Genomic DNA, 26,713 nt, shown 5'->3' with positions numbered 1-26,713 from the left:
TCAGCCTGTGTCAAAAGAGGACCAACACTCTCCCAGTTGGGTGAAAGCAACTGGTTGTTGACTGAGATGAAAGATGGCATCTGGAAAGCCATCTATTTCCCAACACCGATCAATACATGTAATTTGAGCTATAACGCCTCTGGTTCCCTGCCATACTGTAATATGTGTAGTTCTCTATGGCTGTCTGTTTCCCCAGTTAGATTCTGATTGGAGAACCTATTGTATTCTTAAATGATCTTCAACCAAGGCATCGCTCTCCCCTTTGAGAGCGGAGGTTTCTAAGATGTACTGGAGAGAGAGAGAGAGAGCTTCAGCTTCTCTCAAAATATTCATCTCTCTGCCTCTCTACAGGATTCAGGGCTGCTTGTTCATATTTGAAGCAGTCAGAGAAGAGCAGAGGAAATGGCTACTGACTTGGATTAGATACACAGAGTGCAGGCTGCCCTGCTGTTAGTACTGATAGTATTGATTGAAAGACATCTGTGTACTGTCCGTCTTGAGATGCATCAAAACTTCAAGATTCTCATTGGGTTTCTCTATTGAAGGGAAATCCACAATATTTCACTTACTTCAACCATTAAAAACAGCAGGGGAGGAATTTTTCATATGGAAGGAACAGTAACATTGTCCAATGAAGATAGATAGAGGAATGGTGGATGTATAGTGTCCATTTCCATGACCTTTCTTGGTATTTCCGCCAGTCCCCTATAAGTATTGACCACTCACTTGTTTCATACAGTGATAAAAAGCACAAAAGTTTGCATCACTTTGTGAACTGTGGCTGGGAATGCTTAGTTAGTTAAACAAGCACAAGATAAATTTCAAACTGAGCCTGCCGCAAAGTGAGTTATTTATAACCTTTATTTTATCAGGTAATCTCATTGATATCAAGATCTATTTTGCAAGAGAGACCAGATGCCTGCTTACGAAGCAGGATTTGGGGTTAACGAGGTAACTTTAGGTTTAACCCTGGGTTTTTGGGGTGACGACGGTGGTTCACTTCTTACCGGGGTACATTGCCATGGTAACTTATGCTGCACACCTAACTTGCTCCGGAGCAGGTTCTGTTTGAGATAACAGTTCACCGCTTATAAAAGCACTGCCTACTGCTCAATCAATTCTCTTGGAAAATGGCATCACCATTCATAGAGGATCCATAGATGTGTTAATATGACCTAAGTTCTAATAAAACATCCATGAGAAGATCCCGTGGAGCTCAGTTCGCGGATCGTGAGAGGGTCTCTTGGGAGGGCAAGAGTGTTCAGAGACCGGCAAAGCCCTTTGGCTGACGATTTTTCATATGAGAGATATAGATTCTAGCATTACTTGCTATGGGTACTTTTATGTATGCTGTGGGTGATGCGGAGAATCTAAACATTGTCCTTTTGTATACCGATCATCCTACAACAGAGACTGATTGAAGCACTAAAGCCTTGTACTTGTTGTAAGATATGAAAGTAAAACTACTTACCACTTTGAATTATGTTTTTATAGTTATTTTCTATTTGCTCCCAAGTCCGTTTGACATCGCCGGGGTTGCAGCTGAAAGAATAAGGCTAAAATTGCCATAGGCTACATGCCATAAGAATACATCTAAGCAACACAGTAATTTAATGGAATACGCAAATGTAATTATAGTCAGATCTACTCGTGCCTTAACGATGGGGCAGTGATATAAGCCTACACATTCACACAGCAATTTTTTTGCAAGCTGTCTTTCCTGCATTTGGCAGCTGCAACAGTGTTGCTTTTAGCCTGGATTATGTGTTTAACTTCTTCATATTTGTCTAATATTATAGTTATATATATGCCACACTGCTGCCAGTAAACTTGTCCATGTTTGCGATTGGTCACATGCTGCAAACACCGCCCCTTTTATGTAAACATGCTCATGGCTAGACTGGGAAAACCTGAGTTGACTTACTGAGTTGATAAGCACCGTCACATGACCGCTTAGTGCGATTGCGGTTGTTAGGGTTAGTGAAGCCAGATAACAAAAAGATATCCTGGGTATGTTGAACTTGCTTCATAGTACAGGCCTCAGAGTACAGCAGAGAGAAAGAAAAACAAACATAGCCAGACATAGCAAAAGCACAAATACATACAACAAACATAGCTAGACAAACAGACGCACATAACATACAAAGAACATAGCCAGACATAACAAAAGCACATACAGGATCAGTGACAATCACATACTAAATAGATTCAAAGTTAAAAGTTTAAAATGGGCCAGAGACATTCAAATTTTAAAATCCTCTGTAATTTATAAGGTGCAAAGTAGTCTTCTGAAGTTCAGTATATATCATACTGATAAATAATTGATATTGCAATATAAAATGACCCACATAAGACTTTGTCCATATCGCCTAAACATTTTTTAATAATATTGAACTTCATCAGTGGTCGATATCAAGTTTGGGTGTCAATCCTCATGTTAAACCAGTTTCTCCCTGCCCTTATCCCACAGTGAAGCCACTGCCCCTGTCTCCTTTGGAAGCCCAGTCATCAACGCCGGTGGGCGGAGCCGAGCGGCAGGCCTTAGAGCTGCGGGTCCGGGCAGTGGAGGAAGAGAACCGGGCACTGCGCCGAGAGCTCAGCCGGCCACCCAGGAGCCCGTCTGCACGCCTTCCAAACGGTGGTCACCATGGTAACCAAAGCCGAACCCATTCAGAGGAGGGCACTGGCGACAATGAGGGCCAGAAAGCTGCTGTAGTGGGAAACAGCTCAGACTGTGTGCAGCAGCCAGTGGTGGATAAGTGTGAGGTGAGATAGGTTAAATGTAAATATGTCATAGCAGCTTTTAGAAAAAAAATGCTTTTTCTGTTATAACTACAAAATGTTCCATCGGTAACACACCACTCAAGGCCTTTTTTGTTCAGTAATGCAATATGACCTTGAAGACGTTTTCCAGGAACCAGGATACCATTTGCACATCGTGATACCATTTTATAACTTTACTTTAGCCTCCTATTAGCCTAATCCTCAGGAGTGATGGTGTTGGTTTGCTGTTGGGATATGGCACTGTCAGAAGGCTGGATAATGTCAGAGCTTTAACACAGTCATGCTGTGATCCCCACACTGATAGTACCTCACAGCACCTCAGCACATGACCTTTTAACTCAGTGGGCGTTTGTCTGGATGACTGGAATAGCCTACACTTACAGGTAGTCAGTTGTCTTGGTACAGATTCAGAAATCCAGTACTTCTCAGCATGAACATTACAATCATTTGATTGTATATACATTTTTTACAACCTGGCCCTTGTTAGCAACTTGGATCTGGGGATGGCAGTGCCGGTCAGTTGACCACCACTTTGGTCCAGACTGACATGTCTCAACTGCTGGATGGGTTGCCATAACATTTGGTACAGACCTTCATGTCCCCCTCAGGATGATCTGTGGCAATCCTCTGACTTTTCCTCTAGCACAATCATCATGTCAAAATTTACTTTTATTCAGTACTTTGGTTGACCAAATACTTTCAAAACTAATGTCATTCTAACCAGCCTTAGCTGTACTTTGTGTTCATTGCAAATTAGCAAATGTTAGAATGCTAACATGCTAAACTAAGATGGTGAACATAGTAAACAATACTCAACAATACTTTTTAAATAAATGCATAATATATACAAACATTATTGATTAGGATCCCTTAAATTTGTTTTTTCAAAGAATTTTAAAGATAAAGCTATGTAGTGAGTGGGTCATTTTGTAAAAATAAACTTGTCAGTGCTCTCTAGTGGACAAACTATGTAATGGAGACACTGTTTCTAAATGACCTTGAACATATTTCTGGCATTTCTGTATACATATCCACATATATGCCAATAATGGTATACTAGTTATTCGCCCAGCCAATTTATAGGTCAGGCTCTATAAGTACGATAAGTTGAACCAGGAAGTATCTCTGCAAGATCTAGACCAGAGCAGCAGTATGTTTACTTCACACACATCAGTAGCTGATTGTGAGTTATTGGGTTGTTTGTCTCAACTTGTCCAAACATTTCAGAAGGTTTTCTTTTTTCTGACATTGCAATATGCTACTTCGATTAATTACCGCATGTGTAATATACAATGTGATCATTCAATCCATCACCTGCAGAGCTGAATCAGACAGAATCTGACACATCTTATCTCATTATCAATGTAGTTATAAGATGACAGTTTAAACAATCTCCTCACTCATTAAATAAGCGGCCTTTGTTGTGTAATGTTGCATTGTGTAATCTTAGGACACACCATCTTTAATGTTTGTGGGATTTAGTGACAAGAAGAAGAGTTACCAGATTCAGTGAGTTAGCCTGATAAGAGTAAAAGTTATTTTCACTTTTAATGTATGTATTGTGTGCTTTTAAAAAAATACCTTATTTGACTGCTTAGGCTTATTACACAGAACAACACTTTATTTCCTTGACAAATAGGAGCTTATACCTGTCATATGCCTGATTTTTGTTTCACAGATATTTTACACAGAACTACGTAGCCCCCCAAAGGTTACGGAGAGAATTTTATTGAGGACTACTTATGTTTTGCCTTCTCTTGCAATACTTTTGCGTAACCTCGCAATACTTTTCTTCTTCCATTCCTTCTGAGCCATACATAGTCTATTTGTAATGGAAGGTAGTCTTGTGATTCTCAAATTAATGCATTTAGCATTGTTTATGGACACCTCACCTCATATGATGTCCATGGCAACGAAGTTTCAGATATAACATTATAAAACTTCTGGGTAGGAGCTGTATGTAGCCTATAAGGAACATAAATTATTGCTCCACACTTATAGCAACAGGCCTTCTACCAAAACCTGTTTCAGCATTCAAGGTTAATTTGTTTTGTGCAAAGAACAGAGGACCCTGTGCAAAAACGCAAAAAGCTGTCCAACCTGCATTCCTGATGTATCTCTGCAAGTGGTTCAATCCTGTCTGCTCTTTTTGTGACAGAACCACCGACTGTTTGCAGCATTTCAGTCACCTTCTTGTTTGTTTCTTTTTTTGACTCAAATACAAATACAGCACATTAGCTTGATGAGGTAGATTCTGCTTTTCTTCAGTGAAACAACTACCGTACAACTCCTCCCACATCATTTGTCACTCACACACAGTTCTTGGCTACTGCAAGGCACTGTTCAAAAGCCAGCCGACTGCAGGGAAAGCAGAGGTCCTTCAGGGTCGAAAGAGGAGAAATCAAGAAAGGACAGTCTGACGGTAGGACCCTTCCAGCAGTGCTTGAACATGGCCCTTTCTCATTTGGAGTGTTAGCCCAGCTGCCCTGACCCCTGCAGGGAGATTACTGTAGAACCTCTGAGAGGGGAAAAGAAATGCACAGAGAGTTTTGACATGTCAAGTTGGCATCAGGGAGATTTTTGAAGCTAAAATTCGAGCCATGATGCAGGGGTGTGAGGCAGAAGTCCAGCATAATGTTCATATACTGTTTTACTGCTAAAGGAAAGGTATTCCTCTATAACCATCATTGTCAACTACCAGTCATAAATGGTGAATTCCTTCACTAAGGAGGGAGAGAGACAATTCTTTTTACAGATTCCAAAAGATCACATCACAATGCTGCAACAAGACATGTCACAGACATGAGCAGAAATCATACAGGGAAACTTAAGAAACCACAAATTGAAGAAATGAGTTTAGGGAACCAAAAAATCTAATTACAGCACTCAAGGGTATAGATTTGGTTTCAGAATTGGGAAGCACAATGTTGTTAGAGGTTCTTAAACAGATAGATAGATAGATAGATAGATAGATAGATAGATAGATAGATAGATAGATAGATAGATAGATAGATAGATAGATAGATAGATAGATAGATAGATAGATAGATAGATAGATAGATAGATAGATAGATAGATAGATAGATAGATAGATAGATAGATAGATTTCTGCATTTATACATTTATATTATCTAGCATATAATAAATTATGATAAAACTGGTTATTATGCTTCCCATAATAATGGTAATGTACAAGAAAAATGTAACTAAAATGGTTGTATTGTTAATGCTTAAACCAACACATAATTTTATATTATATATAATATTATATTAAAAAACTATTTCCCACATTAACCTTTAAACTCAATAATGTATAACAATTTCCATCTGTATTACAAAGAGTGCTGTCCTATACTGCATTATCTTTGATTGATGATCAGTTAGTGTCTTTTTACGAGAATTATCTGAAGATAAAAACAGATTACATTAATGTTTTACCCAAGAAATGGAGAGGAGATGGCAGGACTTTTTTCAGCCTGATTTGTGTCTGCAGTCTTCCTCTCAGGCTGCATACAGCCACAAAAATCCGCCAAGAGTATAAGACAACAGTATGTTGCCTGAGAGCCGAAACCCGGTACAAACAAATTTGCAAATCTGACATCTACCCATACCCACCTCCACATATAGTATCTAGTGCTGCGTGCTGGTGGCAAAGCCAGGAGGAAAGAGAGAGAACAAATGACCACTGACCCCTTTTATTGACCTGGTGACAAAAGAGCATGCAGTCTCCTAATGAAAGTTCAGTTACACACAAATGAATGAATTCATCTGTGGAGTCCCAGCAATAGAATTGCAATACTAAATCGCTGGAGTGCCCCTTTAACCATATTCTCTAAACCAGAGGTTTTCAAACTGTGAGGCGGACAAGTGCATGCCAGTATTCAACAGGAAGTTCATGGAGGCACAGCTCATGGAGGCAACTTCTTCATACTTCAACTTCAACTTCGTCATAACTCATAACGTCAAATCTGAACACACAGACATGATACACATATTAGATCCAGTGTAACTTACATTTTCTGAGAATATCATTATCTCCAATGTCCGAATAAATCCATAAATCTGCTTAGAAATCATAGAAAATAGATGCTTCTCACAACTCAGCCTGAGAATCATCACATTTTTCTTATCTTTACTAGAATCATCACAAGTTTTCTTATCTTCTTCTTCTCTGCTAATAGCTAATTCAGCATACTTTTATTAAACTGTCAGTTTATCAAAATGATAACAAATATAGGCTAAAAAAAACAGGGCTCAATTCGCGGCCCACAGCATAACTAACTGAATCCATGGCAAAATTATAATGTACTTCCTGTTTACAGCCATCAAAGCATTTTGGGAAAACTTAGAGCATGATTATCCCCTAAATAGAAGTAAGGCAAATAAGGCAGAGATGTAATGATCAATGTCCAGTTTACGGAGGGTCATACAGACTGACACTTAGAGCGAGGAGTTAAAGAGTTTGATGGCCACAGGCAGTAATGACTTCCTGTGGAGCTCTGTGGTACTTTTTGGGGGGGTGAGTCCTCCGCTGAAGGTACTCCTTTGTTTTACCAGCACGTCACGGAGTGGGTGGGAGACACTGTCCAAGATGGCATGTAGTTTGGCCAGCATCCTCCTCTCTGACACCACCGACAGAGAGTCCAGCTCTACCCCCACAATGTCACTGGCCTTACGGATCAGTTTGTTGAGTCTGTTAGTGTCCGCTACCCTCAACCTGCTGCCCCAGCATGCAACAGCATACAGGATAGCACTGGCCATCAAAAAAATAAATAGTAAGACAACGAGGCGGAGCTACGGCAACAGGCAGCATGCAGGCTGACACGATATTTGCCCTGTGTTTTGTCGGGGGTTTGGGTACAGGTGTCTCGATTCTGTCTGAGGGGGGCCCACAGTGTCAGACTTTGAAAACCACTCCTCTAAACTAATTAATTTAAAATATAAAAAAGGGTAAATATTTTAACAGTTTAAAGTATTAACAAAGTTGTTGTCCTAGGTGCAATTAGGAAAGGTTCATTAGATCTTGCAGAGCAACATAACTTATGGTTCAACTTTGTACATTCTATAGTGCATGCATAATTTTGTAGTGCAGCGAACAACTATAATGGTAATTTCTGGTGCTATGATAGAACCTGTGAAAATAAGAATTAGGTTTCTTTTAAACCTCTCAAATTTATATGCATAACAATGAAAGAATGGGATGGGAAGGGAGTATGGGATTTCTCATTTGTGTTAATGAACAATAGTCCAGGCAGAAATGGATTGTGGACTAAAATATTTTGGCATCAATAGTTAAAATTCACAGGGTTTCATGCCTGTGGTAAACAATACTGAAGAATGTGTGGCTGCAAGGCAACAGACCATGCACTTGTCTTGATATTACTATGGTTGATCAGAATTCTTCCCTTGATACTTTGATGTAAGTTAATGAATGTTCCACTGTACGATTTGCTATTAACACTCTTCCCTAAAAGTAAAGAGAAGCTGTTTGTTATTCTTTTTTTAATTTCTACTCCACAAATTCAAATCTGTTAATATTTTTCTAACCTGTCACATGCAGAATGAATTTCTCTCTTCTATAACCTGTTTTTTTCAATCTATTCCTTATAATCCTTCACTCTTCTCATGATCTCCACAGACCATCCATGTGGCCATCGTATGTGCAGGTTACAACGCCAGTCGAGATGTGGTGACACTGGTTAAATCTGTCCTTTTCCACAGGTACAGCAATGCTCTTTTTTACTTAACCTTCTACACCAACCCGCTCTCATAGAAATTACAATTATATACATATATATGTTTGTGTATATATATAGTGTATGTATATATATGTATGTGTATATGTATGTGTATGTATGTATATATACATGTATGTATGTACATATGTGTGTATATATATATATATATATATATATATAACATTTAAGATTAAAATAAATAAAATTAAACAATATATACAGTTATTTATATACATATATACATATACGTATTACACCCAGAAAATAATTCTGCAGTGCATTTTTTGAATTTGCTTCTGGTGGAATGTAAACAGCAGATAGAGATACTGACAATAATATGGTTTTCACCTTCACATAAAAAGCTTGGCATTTGGGAAACAGTGTCTGTCCACTTTTCCTGCGTTTGAGCACCAAACATCATTGATGTAAACACAGAGTCCTCCTCCTTTCATCATGTTAGAGTCTTGCGCTCTCTCAGCTCGGAACACGGTCTGCCCATCGAGTGCTTGATCCAAGATGTTGATGGAGCAGGTGTCTGTAAAGATGTGGGCACAACAGCATCTGAATCCCATTTCGTCCAGACCAGACATTAGCCAGGAGCAGCCTCCCGGCTCTCTTTCCTCTCCCCCTAGGGCGATCACAGCACCTGCCGTCGTGCCTGGTCTGGTTGATCTGGCTGGGTGGATCGTCTCAAGGTCTGCTGCTCTTTATACGCAGCTTCCTTTTCCGATGACAATGATGATATATTTCTGTCATAGGTAATACTTGCTTCAGCAATAAAGCCAAAAAATAAAACACTAAATTTAAAAAATAACATGAAAAAACAAGAATGTACTAATGGAGTGTGAAGGAGCTAGTCAAAATCTCCTGTTCCAGTCCATTTGAACAATTTGGGTTTGCTCTTCATCATTCAATGATGTTTCAGCATTAAAGCTGAAAAAAATAACAGATCAAAACAAAAATGTACCGAAGTTTGAAGGAGCTACCGGTCGCTGCATCTACATGCGCAGCCGTTGCAATAGTAGAAGGAAATACATATGACAATATGTATTGTATTTCACTTTATTTCTGTTGTATTGAATCAAGCAGGGGGATAGGAAAAACGAGGGATAGGACCCAAAATGCAAATAATGGAGGCAGAGAGATGCAGTTCAGTGATTTAATGAAGGTAATTGGTGAAAGTACGACAAGCTTACAGGGTAGTCAGGCAGGCAGTGGTCAAGACCAGGGGAACAGTCAAAACAGCCAAACATAAATCCAGGCAAAGCCCAAAAGTCCAACTTCCAGTAAAATCCATGACAAAGAAGGCGAAGCCCCTCTGGAGGTCAGACTGGAGACCGGCGGCAAAGAGAAGCCCTCTGGAGGTTGGTGACAAAGGCGAAACCCCTCTGGAGGTTGGACTGGAGACAGGCAGTGAAGTCAGAAGCCCTCTGGAGGCCAGTGACGAAGGCAGAACCCCTCTGGAGGTAGGACAGGATGCCGATGGCGAAGACAAAAGCCCTCTGGAGGACAGCAGCAAAGACGAAACCCCTCTGGAGGTAAGACTGGAGACTGACGGAGGAACCCCTCAGGTGGCCGGCGGTGGTGGCGAAACTGCTCAGGCTCAGCGGACAATTGCAGCTCAACAGGCTCAGGACACAGCTGCAGCTCAGGAGGTTTAGGAGGCCACTCCAGCTCATCAGGTTCAGGAGGCCGCTGCAACTCAGGAGATTCAGGAGGCCACTGCAGCTCAGTAGGATCAGGCGGTTGCTGCAGTTCAGCAGGATCAGGTGACTGCTGCAGCTCAACAGGAACAGGAGTCTGCTGCAGCTCAGGATGTTTAGGAGGTTGTGGCCCGACCGGAGCAGGAACAGGAAGTTGCGGCCCGACTGGAACTTGAACAGGAAGTTGCGGCCCAACTGGAGCAGGAAAAGGAGATGGTTGAGGCCCAACAAGGACAGGAGGCGACTGCGATCCAGCAGAGGCAGGCCGTGGAGGCTGCAATCCAGCAGAGGCAGGACAAGGTTGTGGTGGGCCAACCGGGTTGAGTCTGATCAGCTGAGTCTCTGAGGCACTGGGCAGCTGAGTCTCTAAGCCGCTGGGCAGAGGGACCTCTACGGCGCAAGGCAGTGTTGAGGACGTGGAGCTGGGCAGCGGTGTGGACAGGCAGCTGGGCAGCAATGAAGACGAACAACTGGGCAGCAGTAAGACACAACGTTGGCGGGAGCCACGCTGTCTTCTGGAGGGCTTCCCAGAGGGTGGCTCCAGGACAGGATCAGGCAGGGAACTGGCTGGTTCTGTGCTAACTTGCCCCTGAGCAAGGTCAAGCAAGAAGAAGGCTAGGGAACTGGATGAGATGGAGTCTGGGCATCATCGGGATCCCCACTTTCTGGTGGGCTTTCCAGAGGATAGTTTCAGGACAGGAGCAGGCTGATGGCTCCAAGGGCCTCCCAAAGCTTTGGTTGGGTACTCAGGTATGGGTTCAGGGCTTGGGTCGGCTCAGGACAGGCAGGCTCTGGACAGGCAGGTTCTGAACAGGCAGGTGGCAGGCTAGCCGGCTCTGGGCAAGCAGATTGTAGGCTCACAATCCCGAGCCTAATAGACCGGGGTGCAGGCTGGAGGTTAGTAGAATGGAGATTTGCAGGCTGGAAGTTAGTGAGCTGGAGGCTAGCAGACTGAAGGTTAGCAGACTCAGGAATTGGAACTGGAAGGTGGCTGGTAGACTCCATGCTAAGCCCAGCATCCAGTTTGGGCTGCAGGCTTTCTTGAGGTAGGCAATCAGTGCTAAGTGAGGAACAGGAAAAACAAGGGATTTCTTTCACAAGTAATCTTTGGCTGCGTACAGACACAGGCTTGCAGAGAGCACATTCACCAGAGAACAGCCAAAAGTTTCATTTTTTGTGATTTATGGAATTAACGTTAAATGAGAAGCAGCTCTTCACTAATAAAACATATTGAGAAGAGAAAGAAAGGTTCCTTTAGAGATCTGTTAGACTCTCAACTTGACTAATTTGGGTATTTTGCCAACCAGGACCTGGGTAAATGAAAGCAGCTTTCTGAACTCAACCCTAATGGCTACAACACACAAAAACTCAAAATATATTTATCCCAAATGGAAATATAAATAAAAACAATAGGAGTCACAAAAAGCCACAATTATAAGCTTCTTTACACTATCAATACATTTATTGACAAAATTAAGACACAGAATGACCCATCAACATGGTTGTTATATTAATTTATAAGCAGATATTTGTGGTGTCTTGAAAACTTTTGGAGGCCTATAGATGCATCAAAAACATCCAAACAAATTCAAGTCACGTAGAACTTTTATTTTTCATAAAAACTGGAGTCACTAAGCCATAAGACTGTGGAGCACACACAGCCTGAGTTTCAAAAGGTTAATGTTAGTGTTAAGTGGATGATAAGGTATGAGGAAATTTTCAGGACTGTCTGACTAGACCTAAGCATCACTGTTCTCCTCAGATGAGGTTCACAAAATAGTGCTCAAAGTGTAAAGCAGTCTAAAGAATGAAGTGTGACGCCTACCAAAAGAATGAATCATGGAGCAGGGTAGAGTTTACGGATTCCACCCTAATTAATCAGATGACGGGTGATGATTTGGACAGAAATGGCCTTTTTTGTTGAGGACAGGTCAGCAGCAGTATAGCTAATATGCTAACCTCTGCAGGCCCTCTTTAATCAGAAGGGATGTTTAAATGTTGACTCACTGTTGTTTTGCCACTGAGTGACAAATATGTGAGTGGACAGATGACTGAGAGGTCAGCCTGTTGGACTGTCATTTGATAGTGTGGGGCATTCTGCTGAATGACTGAAAGGATGGGATGGGACATTGATTGTCAAACACTGCCTGACCCTGTGATAAACTGACCTGTAGCTTTTATCAAATAGCGTCTCCAGCTGTATTTCTTCCCTATGTTGTCGATTTGTGATGAAATATTGAATATGCTAATATATTCCCAGTGAAATAGGATTTAAATGATATATGCCATAGTTACTGTACTATACCAGTCAGCTAATTTCCCACAGCGGTATGTTGTTTAGCCTACACTGTAAATCAAATATTTGCCACAAGTTCATCTCTTGGCTCAGTGATGGAGAGCCCTGTAGAATCACTCTCACTCTGTGATTGATGCTGTCCCACCTGAAAGATGCCCTCCTTCTGTAGTATTCAGAGCATATACCATGTGGCTTCTTATCATTCTAATCTGTCCAACAGCATCTGCCGAGACAGCATCAGTTGTCTGTTTAAAGGCTTTAAATGACCTATGTGTATGTATTCCTGACAAGTGACCTCTTGTGGCTGTACAAATGATAACTGTAAGCAAAAGTGGAAGTACCTGTAGAAAACGCTGTTAATTGCCACAAAACTTTGTTATGGGTGGATGGCATACAAAGCCTCTGACTTTGATCGGGGAACACGGTTCGCCTCTCGTCTCCTACCAACAGTCAACAATGGTTCCTTTTAATCATGACCACAATCTTTCCCTAACCATAATCAAGAAGTTTTAGTTGCCTAAACTTAACCAGACATAAACTAATAGCCTTAATTTTGGTAAGAAAATGAAATAAGCGTTCATATTAAATAACAGAATTAACTTACCGTCTTTTCTAACTTTGTCGTGTTAGATCTGAGAACAGGCTCCGTTTGGTAGGCTTCTTTCTGTCAGAGTAGTTGGATATCGGCATTTTTCCAACATGTTCTGTGTGCTTTGGTCCCTCCGTGGGTCAGTTGGTCAGGATTCAGTCAGTCGTTGTCGCAGTCGTTACATTTCCTGTTTCATTAGCTATTCAAAGAGGCTAAACCCATCATAGAGGCTATGCCAAGTGGAGTGAGGACAGAATAAGGCTGTGATAACACATCATAATAGGCTAATATATAACATCAAGTAACCTTAGGCATGTTTGATTGATTAATATTAAGGTTAAGACAACGAGAACTCAGTTTAAAATATTCTTTGAAATATGTCATTAGAGTTGCAACAATGATTTACACTACTGAATCTGTAGTCCAAATTATCACACATGCTGTCCCACATTATTATGGATATCCTGAAAGAATAGTTTTGTTAATACATAAAATTGCGAACCATAGTTTATACGACATCATATTAATTTCTTTACATAAAGAACAGTTCTTGTTAACAGGGTCTATTGCTCTTTGTTGGCATCAGTATGACAACATCAAGCTTCACATTCTTCTTATACTATCAATTAAAGATATTAATACATTTTGATTCTGTATAGCAGTCATTTCTCTGTTCTCTTAAATCTTAAAGTTTTAGGAGTCATTGATGATGTCCAGAGTATCCGTTGAGGGGTTGAGTTTCAGTTTACAATGTCAAACCGTCACAGGCCTCTGTATGAAATGGCTCTTAACATTTCTTGTTGGAAACTCCATCAAATGACATATTTATGAATGTTCAGCACCATTTGTAAATTTGAAATTGTTCGTAATAATAGTAGATCCCAATAAGGAGTTGTTCATGTTACATATTTTAGACAAGTTGAACGTGAAAGTGTGTCTGCATTCAGGTCAAGATATGGTAAAGACTGAGGTTGATGTATTATAACAACACAATCCCATGAGAGATTGTTTTTAGGGTACAGCCACTGACTTTGGGTATTGGTAATCTGTATTGGAAGAGAAAAAGTTGGATCGGTGCTTCCCTACTCTACACATGGTGTAAGTAACTTCCTCTTTACATGACGGTGAATGGTCAGGTTCAGGACAATCCTTCACTCATCTCTGAGCAGATGGGAGCACAATGAATCTGTATCTGTGTCCACTCTGAAAGTCTAGATAACAATATTGCATTATGGAGATTAGATGATTATCATGGGCACAACTCTGATAATCAGCATGTACTTGACATATTTGCTTCAGCATCAGCATAATCCCAAGCATCCAGTGAAAGGCTTGTTGCTGTTTGTCCAGAGGATGTGAAGATCCTTTATATTTGTACTGCTAATGCTGACAACTTGTATGGAACCAGAGTTCCAATATATTTTGACAGCTTCCAGCCCCCGGTACTTATTGAGCAAGTGCAGCTGACATATTCATTCCCAAAGTCATTCAGTACAAGACACCCCAGGGTGCTCACATCCTCAGCTCAGTGTCACTATCTCTTGACCTGATTTGGAAGTCCTAAATATCTATTTTTCACATCCCCCCTCTTCTATATTTGTGAACTGATGATACAGAGTGTATAGGCTTCTCTTTGATGAAGCTTTGGTCATCCTGTCTGATGAATCATCTCCTTCACTTTGCTGTGTCTACTTTACCAGCCTCAGGGCTGACTGCATACACTCATCCCCAAACTATATACTTGAAGTTGACTAAACAATCTCTACTCAAGGTCCAATTACTGCCTTTTTCTGGAGCTTTCAATCACATCACACAGGCTTTATGAGCAGATGGAACTGTAGATGTAGAGTAGGGGTTTGGTCCTGAAGTTCCTGTGAAAATACCATGAGCATATGATTGATTAATATGATTGTTAAATGAGAATGTTGCTTCTTGAAAATCGAAACAAAGAACATTGGAAAGGAATGGGAGTAGAGTGGAATATGTCTGTGTGGCCATCATACTTGGTATCTTATAGGGGTACTCCACCAATGTTACAAGCTGGCCCTCAATTAAACATTTTCATTACTATGGCCAAACCTGAGTTTTGGAACTGATACAAAAAAAAGTACTTTTTTTGATAACCATACCTTGAGGAATGTAAATGATCTTCTACAAGACCCTTTATATTTTCACAAAAGAGGATAAAGTTCTCAATTGTTGAATTGTGTCTGAACTCAAACAGCTATGTAAGAATTTTGCCTAAATAAAATTTCTGTCTAAAATTGGCAAAATCCCAATTTAAATCAGGAGCTATCTGTTCAGACAATAAGTAAATTAAACTATAACTCTGACCAGGCATGTAATGCCAGCTTTTGGAACATGACAGTTTTTGATACTACTATGGGCACATTTTGGTCTGTACCAAAAGAGTATTTGATACCCAGCCCTAGTCAAAGTCAATTTACTTGTCATGGAGAGTACTACTCATCCTGTGAAACCTTTTGCATTATGTCATCTGAGGCTGTGAAGAGCTTTGCCAAGTTTGAGAAAATTACTCAAATGACATCACACTACACATTATTAACAGAAGGCCTGTGTTACAAACTGGGCGCATGAATTTGGACAGTTGTGGGTGTTTGAGAGAAGACGATATAAAGTTGCATAAAGGGAAATGTAGGATCCAGTGTTTTTGGAGCATGACCCACATTGGGGACTACAAGTCAGGATATCTCAGCTATCACTGCATGGGTTTTGATCTTTGGATCATCATTTTTTACCTGTTTCTTAAAAGTCTTCCAATTTTCATGAAAGATAACTGCAGTACTCTTGCAATGAAAAATACTGTCACTGTTCTATATTTTTCTTCTTAACAAATTCCATGAAAAGACCAAATCCAGCAATATGTTAATCCATCTCTCAGTACTTTCTGACTTCCCTACCTTATTTGGGGCAGCAGGACAGTGTATGAGTCAAAATAAACTACAGTGTGTGTATTCATGGTAATGAAGGAACATGTCACCCAGTGCAACGGGTGTGGCTCACTGTGATGTGTTTTTAATAGTTTTCGGACAACAGTGGAGGAATAAAATATATCAGGATTTGGATACACACAATACTTGTTAGTTGGATACAATTTTGGTTTGACTCTGCACTGCGAGGACAAAATCTGTCCAGGGTTTTAACACTGTTTTTATGTCTTACCAAAAAAAAAAAGTATGAGACTGATTGGCTGGTTGTATGTAAATCATTATGTATAATGTAAACATTCCTATTTGGCTAGTCATTTATTAAGCCATCTGTTGAATCCCAGATATTTGTGCGTGTTCAGTAACATTTAAAAATGCAAAATGACGAGTTGGATGGATATAGCCAAATGTTGCTTATTTTATGGTAATTTCTGGCTTGATAGAGTGACTTGACTTTATTTATGTTTATAACCATACAAATCAATTAACATCAATATGGTAAATATGTCAGATTTAGTCAAAAGGCAAATTTTACAGTACCTGGGCAGTGTGAACTTTTACATAGTACATTTGAAGCAGGATGTTGCTGTGAAAGAACATAGAACTTATTCAAGTTTGGGTATGTGTGTTTGTGTGTGTGCCAACAGGCGGAACCCACTACATTTCCATTTCATCACAGACTCCATTGCTCAGCAGATCCTGTCCTCTCTGTTCCATACCTGGATGGTTCCTGCTGTCAGAGTCGACTTCTATGACGCAGATGAGCTAAAGGTGAAGAACACCTACTCCTCTTCACCTCAATAACTCCCAGCTTCCCTCAGGAATACTCAGAGATGCATTCAACTTCACTTACTATCCTGTAGTGCTTAATGATCTGACTGCCACCTTCTTTAATTCTTTGGAGAAATGATGAGCTCTGTAAATCATCTTTAAAGGATGCTGTTATATAAACTACATATTTTTAAAATTCAGTCAATTTAACAGAAAATGATCCCAACTCTGCTTTGGTGTGGTGTTTCAGTCTGAGGTGTCTTGGATCCCCAACAAACATTACTCTGGAATCTACGGCCTGATGAAGCTGGTGCTCACTAAAACACTGCTGTCTGACCTGCAGAGAGTCATCGTCCTGGACACAGACATCACATTTGCCACTGACATCGCTGAACTCTGGGCTGTCTTCCACAAGTTCAAAGGTAACACAGTTCCTATTTTCTAACTCTGTGTAACTTGACTGTATGTACATGAATATTTTATCAAGGTTTGACCACTATGGCTTTGTAAAGGCAGTTACTAGTAGTTTTGTCTCGAAACTGATGATTGTCATTTTGTGCTGATAATCAGTGTTTTCAAAAATTACCAATTTAATTTAAGCAAATTACAGGTTTCACTGTTTCCCATAAACCTTTGGTTTTATCTTGTGGAAATCTTTTGAAATAGCATGTAGATCTTTGCTGGACACTTAACCCCAAGGCATGTGTCATTCTTTCTGCATATATGCTCACGTTCTCCTGGCTGATTCATCAATCATGTGGAGAAAATCACCACCATGACTCACCATGTAGGATTGCCCTTGTTGCGTCAATATGTTGGGATCAGCTGGAAGAGGTCTGGATGAGTAGCTCTCCATCTTATCATAAACTACAGTGTGTGTGCTGTAAATTAAACTTCCTGCAGGACAGGCAGGAAGTGTGCAGGCACTAGGACACAAAGTCTTGTGAGTATATCCCTAGGAGGTAGGGAAGAAAGGCGATGGTGAGTCACTTTAAAGATTTATGGGTAGTGCTGTCCTGTAGTGCAGCACAGCCAGCAGGGGTTTGGATCAATCTTAATTAGCAGTTGACTCCAATGCAGCAATGGCACACACTCCCTTTGCTGTCCAGTCTGGCTGAACTGTCTAGCCCCATTATGTTTAAAGCATTACAACACTCCACTAAGACACACTCAATAAGTGTTACTCTCAGGCTTTGGCTTTCCTCAAATTACCAGCTGATAGGCAAGCTTATAAAGATGGTTAAGAGATACAGTGTCATGATTTAGCCAGCACAGCTCTAATTTTATCTGGTCATTAACTTTATCAAGCTCATATAAGCCACCAGCATCCGAGGGATGATAAAACGTTAATGTATTCAAAGAAAGCATGTATTGATACGTCATCAAGGACTTTACATACAGTAACCACAAACTGTCCTACCCGCGGCAACCAAAATCTATGCATAAGTGAGATCACTAGGGACTTTGTCTTTGTTCGAAATTACTGTAAATTCTGAAATAAATACCAGTATTTAATCATAGCCAAGTCTGAAATAATAGTGGCCAGCATTAACAAATAAAAGTCAGTTCCTAATTAAGGCCAGGTAATAAAATCATTGACAGGGGGTAGAATTACCTGTACTCACATGGTAAATTCAGCAAAGTTTACATTTCCACAGGATTAATTCCATCAGTACAACAACAGTCACGTCATACTCACCAGCTACTCTCAAGATTCAATAATTTATTACCATGGTAAATGGACTGTACTTGTATAGATAGATTAAATGAGGATGAATTTACAGCATTGTGCTAACAGTGGCCATTAACAGTGGCAGTTGAGTTGCTTTAAAAAGTAGCCTGAAAGTGCTGTGTGTTTCTGAGAGGCAGAATATTGGAGTCTTCTCCATCCTGCAATAAGCAGCCTTTCTTGATCTTTCCTGCTCCGGTAATGCTGGGAGCTTCTCTCTCTCCCTCACTAACTGTCTTTCATGTACCAACACTACTTCCTCAACTTTTCATCATCCTTTGTCTCCATTGTCTCACTCTCAAACTGTTTTGATTATATTTTGATTTTGATTATATTCAAAACTGTTAGCTTTTAAACAAACATTGTTTTTGGTTTTGAATATATTAGTTGGTGGTTGGAAGTACTACCCTCATTTAAGCCTATAATTGTTGCTAAAATTATCCGGTGTGACCTAGGCTTTATTCTCTGACAACGCTTCTCAATTTCATCAGAGCATTTTTAAGTCCCAAGTTTCTCATTTCAATTAGTTTAACAACAATATTACCACAGATTGATCCAAAACAATACAGTTCCTGAGCATGAAAGTTCATTCTTGACTTTGGAAATGCATAGAAGTTTAAGAACTTTAGTTAACACTTTATTTGAAGGGTTGTGCATAAAACTGACATGACACCATCATAACCATGACATGACATGAACATGAAGGTCAATTATGTCACTTTAAATGCAAAGTTGACATTGTTTGAGATGTCTTTGTTATGACATCTTGACATTAACCAAGACAACAATGTTTTTGTTATGACAACTTGACATTAACCAAGACAAAAATGTCTTTGTTATGACAACTTGACATTAACTAATTATTAACATTAACATGCGATAGCAGGCCTAATTATAAAATGTAAAGAAACTATTTAGCTTTATGTGTTAACATGACATTATACTGTCATATGCATACGTGCAAGAAAACCACCTCGGTACTGTATTCCCTGTCAAACTGGCCACCACAAGGTTGTGTTCGGTTCAGACAGGTGTCATGTCATGGTTACGACAGTGTCATGTCAGTCTTATGCACCCCCTTCAAATAAACTGTTACCGAACTTTATTCAACATCGACTTACTAGCTTTTTCTGGAGCCTTCAACTGCATCTCACAGTCTTCATCAGTGGGCAGTTATAATGGAGAAGGATCGGTTCTTATCACATGATCTACGTATGGAATTTTCATTACATGATAAATGGTGGAAATGGTAACTCCTGTCTCTGTTTAAAGATGGTCTCTGGTGTTAGATGTGAATGTCCTCCTTGATCTGTTCATTCACTCTCTTGTCCAGGGTCCTTGCTTCACTGATGTAGTGTTCCCTACAGCTGTCACATATGATGTCATACACCACTCTAGTCTTCCCCTCAGTGGGATCCTGTCTTGGGTGTACCAGCAGGGATCTTAAGGTGTTGAATGGTTTGTGGTAAGGGCTGACTCCTTGGGACTTGAACACTCTGGTTAGATGTTCAGTCCAGCAACAGAAGGGAGTCTCACTGGCATTCTTCTGGTGGTCCCTATTGATGTTGCAGTGTCTGTCCTGGTCTTAAGATGGGGTGGGATTCTCATCATCTCCATTATGTAGTAATTGTTACAATTCAACAGAGCTGTAAAGTTTTGTTCAGACAGAAAGAAAAGCAAAAATCACATCATGCACTTGAATTTAACCACTGGACCGTTTACACAATCTGTGTTGATTTGCCCCAAACAGCAACAGAGGCACCAACTGTGTGTATGTGTGTGTGAAGTCTGCCTGTGTATGTGTTTGTATTCAGCTTAGCCTCTGACTGCTCTCAAAACTCAGCAGAAACTCCAGTTATTTCTGTAATTTCCCTCCAGCCTCCCTCCTTTTTCTTCTCGTCCCTGTACATTTTATGAAGTAGATTCATAAAGCCCCAGGATATGTGCAAATTTTTCACTCAGGTTGAAAAATATTCAACTTGCGCAGACGCATCTAATCGCATCTATTTGTTCTGCTCCTGGCAAATATGTACAATCGTGTCTTTCCATTGGTTTTGTATGCAGTCGTGCTAGCTCTAAAATTCACTTTGCGTTCTGCATGAACACACAGTAAGGCCTGTCATAAGTTCCAAAACAGACATGGACAGAAGGGGTATTCGCACAAGTTCTTTACATACTACATTAGGTGTTTGCAGATGCATACCACACATGTGCAGTAGAAACAAAATGGCGACTTTCCATTGTGCTTTACCAGCGTATGTACTGTTGGTGTACTTGTAGGCATGTACACTCCACACTGTTATGTGTGCAGTTGCCCACAAAGATGCTCACAGACACAAGCAGCTGACAAAATGTATATTCCACAGGCTGCAGATAAGGGAAATATAATTTGCCCTTTACCTTTTAACCCCTCTCATTCTCTAACATCTTCATGAATTGAGAGTAATGGGCATTCCAATGTCTTCTTACCATAAATGATCTAATTCTGACAACCTTAGTTAGTAGGGTCCCTAAACCATCAGCGTTCTCTCAGTTATTACTAGTACAGTTACTTACAGTTATAAGTACCTTCAGGTTCGTTCAGTCTTTGGTCACTCCATTACCATCCCACCAGCTGTTATTGACCATCAGTCTGAAAGAGTGTATCTTAAAGCCAGCTGAAGTACTGAGTAACTGGGATAAGATGCTCATCCTTTACCTACAGACACACTTATCCTATGTTCTCATTGACTATTAAACCAGACTCAATGGTGGGCAGTCACCTGCCGCTGCCATGTTGCCTCATATAATGCAAATTCCACCTAGAATTTTAAAACAATAATGTAATGGTAGTGGTAATATTAATGGAGTAATAATAGGAATGATAGTCATAGGAATAATAATGACAATAAAAATAGTAACAAAGCCAATAACTGTAGTAGCAGGAACACAGGGGCAGCAGGTGGCCGACAACCACAGATCCAGTCTCTGCAGCTCTGGAGGTAGAAATACCTGCTGAAAGTGACAGACGGAGCGAGGAGAGAGATGAGAAAGCACATCCATGGATTGAAGATTCCTGGATCAAAGAGCCAGAGCCCACAACTGCCAACCTTATCCTTCTCCTGCCATGGCGGTAGGATAAACAACTGCACAAGGCCAGCACTACTATTACACTCCCAGCATCACTTGCAAAACCCCAGATCCCAGACTCTGACTTTACACCTTATTTTTTTAATTGACTTGGGAAAGACACTTACCTCTATTCTTCTTCAACCACGCTTCCTGTGCATGTGGAGGGATTGAGTATTCATATTATTGATAAGATGTATTAATGTGTTCTAGTTACGGTGATTGTTATTGCTGATAGTGAATATTGATTTATTGTAAGGTTAAAGTGAGTTGTAAAGAGGTAATGTTGAAAATTGAGAGTCCAAATTACTCCTGTGCAATATACCCCTTTTCAATTTAAAATTCCCTATTTATTGATATTGATTCATACCTCTATTACTGCTGTGCAATATCCTCTGTCTCATTATAAATAAGCTACACTTAACTTGGCAGTTCATGCACTATTTCTTTATACAATATTATCATCAACCGGTAAACCCACTTTGTACTACACTTATTATATACTTATACCCACTTGGTACTTTATTTTCTGACCTGTATTATATATATTTTTGCTTAGTACTTCTATTCGTGTGTGCACTGACGTGATAGTGAGCTGCTATAGCAAAACAGTTTCCCCTCGGGGATCAATAAAGTATTTCTGATTCTGATTTACCTATATTAGGGTGTACCCAGTCAGAAAGAAAAGTAGTTGAAAAGAACTAAGAAGTAGTTTAAAGCCCAAAGAGTGGCAAAAGAAATAATTTATTATTGAATTTAAACAGGTATCTTTATGGAATTGAACTATATACCCTAATCTATGGTAATCTATTTTCATAAATTAGAAGGTACCTGTCATATGGGGTGTAGCATGTGGACCCAAATGCAGATCACCAAGAAGCGTTATGAGGATGAAGTAGCCGGATGGCTACAGTGTTTATTGGGGTGAAGTAGCTTACAGACCGATAGGCAGACAGGCAACAAACAGGTAACGGGCAAGTAGGCAGATACAGGTCCAGGAATAGGAAACGGGTTACCGGCTGGCAATGGTAGAAACCAAGCAAAGAGTCCGACAAGGCTAAACAAATCTGACAGGGAGCATGCTGAGTGTAAAGTCCAAAATCCAGACACAGTCAAAGGGAGACAAAGAATCCATACAAATAAACTCAGGGAAGAAATTCCAGGAACTGGGCACAGGAACAAGGTACAACAAAAACAAACCCACCTAATGGCACCACAGGAACACAATGATCCAACAATGAACAAAGAAAGAGACCCGGACTAAATACCCTAGGGGAGGTGAGACAACAAGACACAGGTGCAAACAATCAAGGAGAGGCCAAAACTCAAAACTGGAGGGAAAGTAAACAAAGACGGGAAGTAAAACCACAAGACACACAAGGGAAGGAGAACACTACAAAATAAAACAGGAAGTGAAAAACCTCAAACTATAACAGTACCAGTTCATAACTCTTTGTCTTGTGTGGTCATTGAATATTGCAAATAGCCTTTTCTGCCTCCTATTTGAATCTGGTATCCTCTGATTTTGGTCCAGTATAATTGTAATCTATGCTAACTTGTATTGATTTACAGCATAACCCTAACCACAAGTAGTTTTAGGAGCCATGTGCTACATTCTTCTTTGCCATGGTTAAATAAAGAATTGAGGAGCTTAAAGAGACAATGCAGGAAGACAGAGCGGAATTAGAAAATGGATAAACTCAGTGCCTTGCTTCTCTAAATGACCTAATGTCTGACCTAATGTACACTTATCAGTGTAAAATCAAAGAAGCAAGGAACAATTATTTTTCACAATCCTAGAATCCTTTTTAATACTATGAATTATGTCATTGGTCCCACGCCTAGCCAGCCAGTTGAATCCACTCCAAAGAGATGTGAAAAAATTATTTCTATAATAAAATAGTAGAGATTCAGCAGCACTTTAACACTGAATTTAGCTTGATGTTGACTCATGCCCACCTTCAACATTAACCCACTAAAATGAAATCGATCAGTCAACCCACAGATGACAGACACAGCACTGAGACTGCTCTAATTCAGTGCTTGCAGCTGACACTGGCTTGTACTCCATTTTAATTCTCTTTGACCTCAACTCAGCCTTTGACAAAGTAGACCATGATATCTTAATCAACCGTCTGACCTAGACCTATGTTGGCATCAGTGATTTGGCTCTAGATTGGTTAATCTCCTATCTGTCGAACAGGTCCTTCTCTGTAGTGCTCCTCTATTTTGTGGAGTTGCCCAAGGATCTATTTTGGTTCCACACCTGTTTACTATATACATGCTACCCCTGGGCCAAATCAGACAGCTAACCAAGATCAGGTCTTTCCTTTACTCTGCAGACGTAGGGAAGGTCATCCATGCTTTTATCTCTTCCAGACTTGACTATTGCAATGCACTTTATTCTGGTATCAGCAGGCGAAACATCCAAAGACTGCAGCTGATACAAAAAGCTGCTGCCAGCCTTTTAACACATACTAAAAGAAGTGATCACATTACACTGATCCTTGCTGCCCTTCAATAGTTACCTGTGAGTTTTAAGTTTAAGATTGTACTTCTTGCTTTTAAAGCTTGAATGGTCTGGCTCCTGCCTATTTCTGTGATTTGCCCTCCCCCTAGGAGCCTGATCGCTGCTTGAGCTCCTCCGGCAGGGGCCTACTAATGGTTCCAAAATCTCGACTTGTCACTAAAGCTGACTGTGCTTTTGCTGTCCAGGCCCCTCAGCTGTGGAACTCCCTGCCTGAGATCTTCACCTTCTGTCACCTTTAGTGACAAGTCGAGAAGAATCGAGTGACAAGAACACAGTATCCTTCTTTAAATCTCTTCTTAAGACTCACTTTTATCGTAGGGCTTTTCTATAATCTGATGGTATGGAGTACAATCCTAGACCCTCACCATTTTGACAAATTTGAGGCCTGCGAGGATGTGTACCAAGTAGAAGAGCTCATGGAGGCAAACCCTTAAAACCCTTAGCGCCTGATTGCCGCAATTTGCGTTAACATTGTTACTTCTTCTTGGAGTCATAGCAGTGTGACTTATGCTTTCCGAGGATATTATTATCCTTTGAACTTTTTTCAGGTTGCACTACACTATCAGTGTAATTTTTGACAGTACTAAGGCTCATCAACATGGTTCTTATATTCCTCAAACACTGACACTCACCTCTATTCATTCATATACAACCATCAGTAGTTTTGTGCATAAACCTAACCATATCTTAAGCATAGCAGTGACAGATGAGGAAACAATCACATGAATAATTTTGAAGGATAGGGATGTCAGGTCACAGAGCTATGCATATATATATATATATGTGTGTGTATGTGTGTGTGTGTATATGTATATATGTGTATATATGCATATATGTAAAATAAATATATATGTGTGTATATATGTGTGTGTATATGTGTTTGTATAGATGTGTATGTATGTATGTATGTATGTATGTATGTATCTATATATGTATATGTGTATATATGTGTATGTATATATATGTCTGTGTGTATATACAGTATATATGTTTGTATATATGTGTGTGTGTGTATGTATATATGTATATGTTTATGTGTATGTATATGTGTATATATGTGTATATGTATATGTATATATGTAAATATGTGTATGTATATATGTGTATGTGTGTATATATGCACATATGTTAGCAGTTTTTACCTGAGGAAAACAGCAGCAGGATCCTCACAAATGGGGGCGTAAATATCACCCAAAATTCAACACGGTGTGACATACCTTCATAGATTCCCTATACAGTATTTAGCTATCATAGTAAAAAGTATGGGTACTGTTATATGTAATAACTGTACTTTTATTCCAAAAGTTGTAAAGAAAGCAAGGGATGTATATATATTATAAAGACGTGGAGGGCGGGAGTGGATGTACCCAGTTAAAGAGCAACCGCCCGTATTGGACTAAGAAGTAACTCACCCGCAACGAGGCAGGAATCATTTCATTGGTCAACACTACACCTGACATTCTATTGGTTGGGGGATTTTGAAAGGGTTATTGCACAAAAAATCCAAGAGCAGAGGAGAAATCTGAGAGCTTTCTAACTAAACGTGTGTATAGTGGCAGTTCTTGTATCTGAAAACAAGAATATACTACCACATATGTAAAAAGACACATAATGCTTATGCTTGTGTTAACATATTCTAATATTTACAACGCTCTGAGGAAGTAGTGGCTCTCAATTTTACCATTATACACAGGTAAGCTCAGTATTTAAAACAGGTGAGCGTGCATAGGTTACAGATAGATAAATAGAACTTTTAGTTCCTTGAAAAGTAGTTCCTGGGGATAAAAGTTCTGGGTACTTTGACTGGAAATGCAACTTAAGTGCAAGCAGGGGCTATTTGAGTGTGAGGGCAGGGTTTTGAGGGAAACATTACAAAATCTGAACTGAAATCAATAAGTCATGCTCTCAAATTAAAAGAACACGCTTTTTTTCCCCCTTCTGTCTTTTGTGAGTTCCCTTTACTTCATGGAAGTACTAAATCCCTGGTGTAAGGTACACGAAATTTTATTTATTGTATCCTTTATACTACCAGATGCTAGGATGGTATGGGCATTTCAATAAGATGGCAATAAAAAGGGGGTTACCATGGCAACATACAAAAAATGGCACAAAGTGTAACCTCCTGTCCACACATACAGACTCAATGTGGCAGTCTGTCTCATGCTTCTTAGAAGCCTGAAGCTTTTGGCCGTAGTAAGCGCTGTGACAGTTGAGCATTTACATACTCAACTCTGATTGGGCAGTATATCCTATTGCTACTATATCGGTGCACAACAAAGTAGTGCACCTGCTGCTGAAGTAGTTCATTTTCGAGCAACATGATTTCATGCATGGTTTCTCTTATGAGAGCTCCGGTAGCTTGTTAAACTTCTGTCATAGAGAATTGGGAAGCTGTCCACTCGACAATCAGTTTTTCCTCCATTTTGTTTTTTAAGTGAATCAAAATGAACGTAATTGGTTGTCACCAGGTTGTTGCTCCCATGCGTCAGAGGACATTTGTAGAAAGTTGAAACTTTC

General features: G+C 40.0%; 1 protein-coding gene across 2 annotated transcripts in view; it reads left to right on the top strand.

The window, feature by feature from the left end:
• large1 (LARGE xylosyl- and glucuronyltransferase 1) overlaps positions 1-26,713 on the top strand; it is a 154,122-nt gene that overhangs the window by 71,115 nt on the left and 56,294 nt on the right. For both annotated transcript variants that reach the window (XM_044186216.1, XM_044186217.1), the window contains 4 exons: positions 2,471-2,766; positions 8,423-8,505; positions 16,706-16,829; positions 17,080-17,251. In XM_044186216.1, the coding sequence (XP_044042151.1) occupies positions 2,471-2,766; positions 8,423-8,505; positions 16,706-16,829; positions 17,080-17,251 (675 nt within the window). The remainder of the gene's footprint in view (positions 1-2,470; positions 2,767-8,422; positions 8,506-16,705; positions 16,830-17,079; positions 17,252-26,713) is intronic.

Source organism: Siniperca chuatsi, linkage group LG23, assembly GCF_020085105.1.
Source record: "Siniperca chuatsi isolate FFG_IHB_CAS linkage group LG23, ASM2008510v1, whole genome shotgun sequence".
Taxonomy (NCBI): domain Eukaryota; kingdom Metazoa; phylum Chordata; class Actinopteri; order Centrarchiformes; family Sinipercidae; genus Siniperca; species Siniperca chuatsi.
This window is presented reverse-complemented; position numbering and strand designations above follow the sequence as displayed.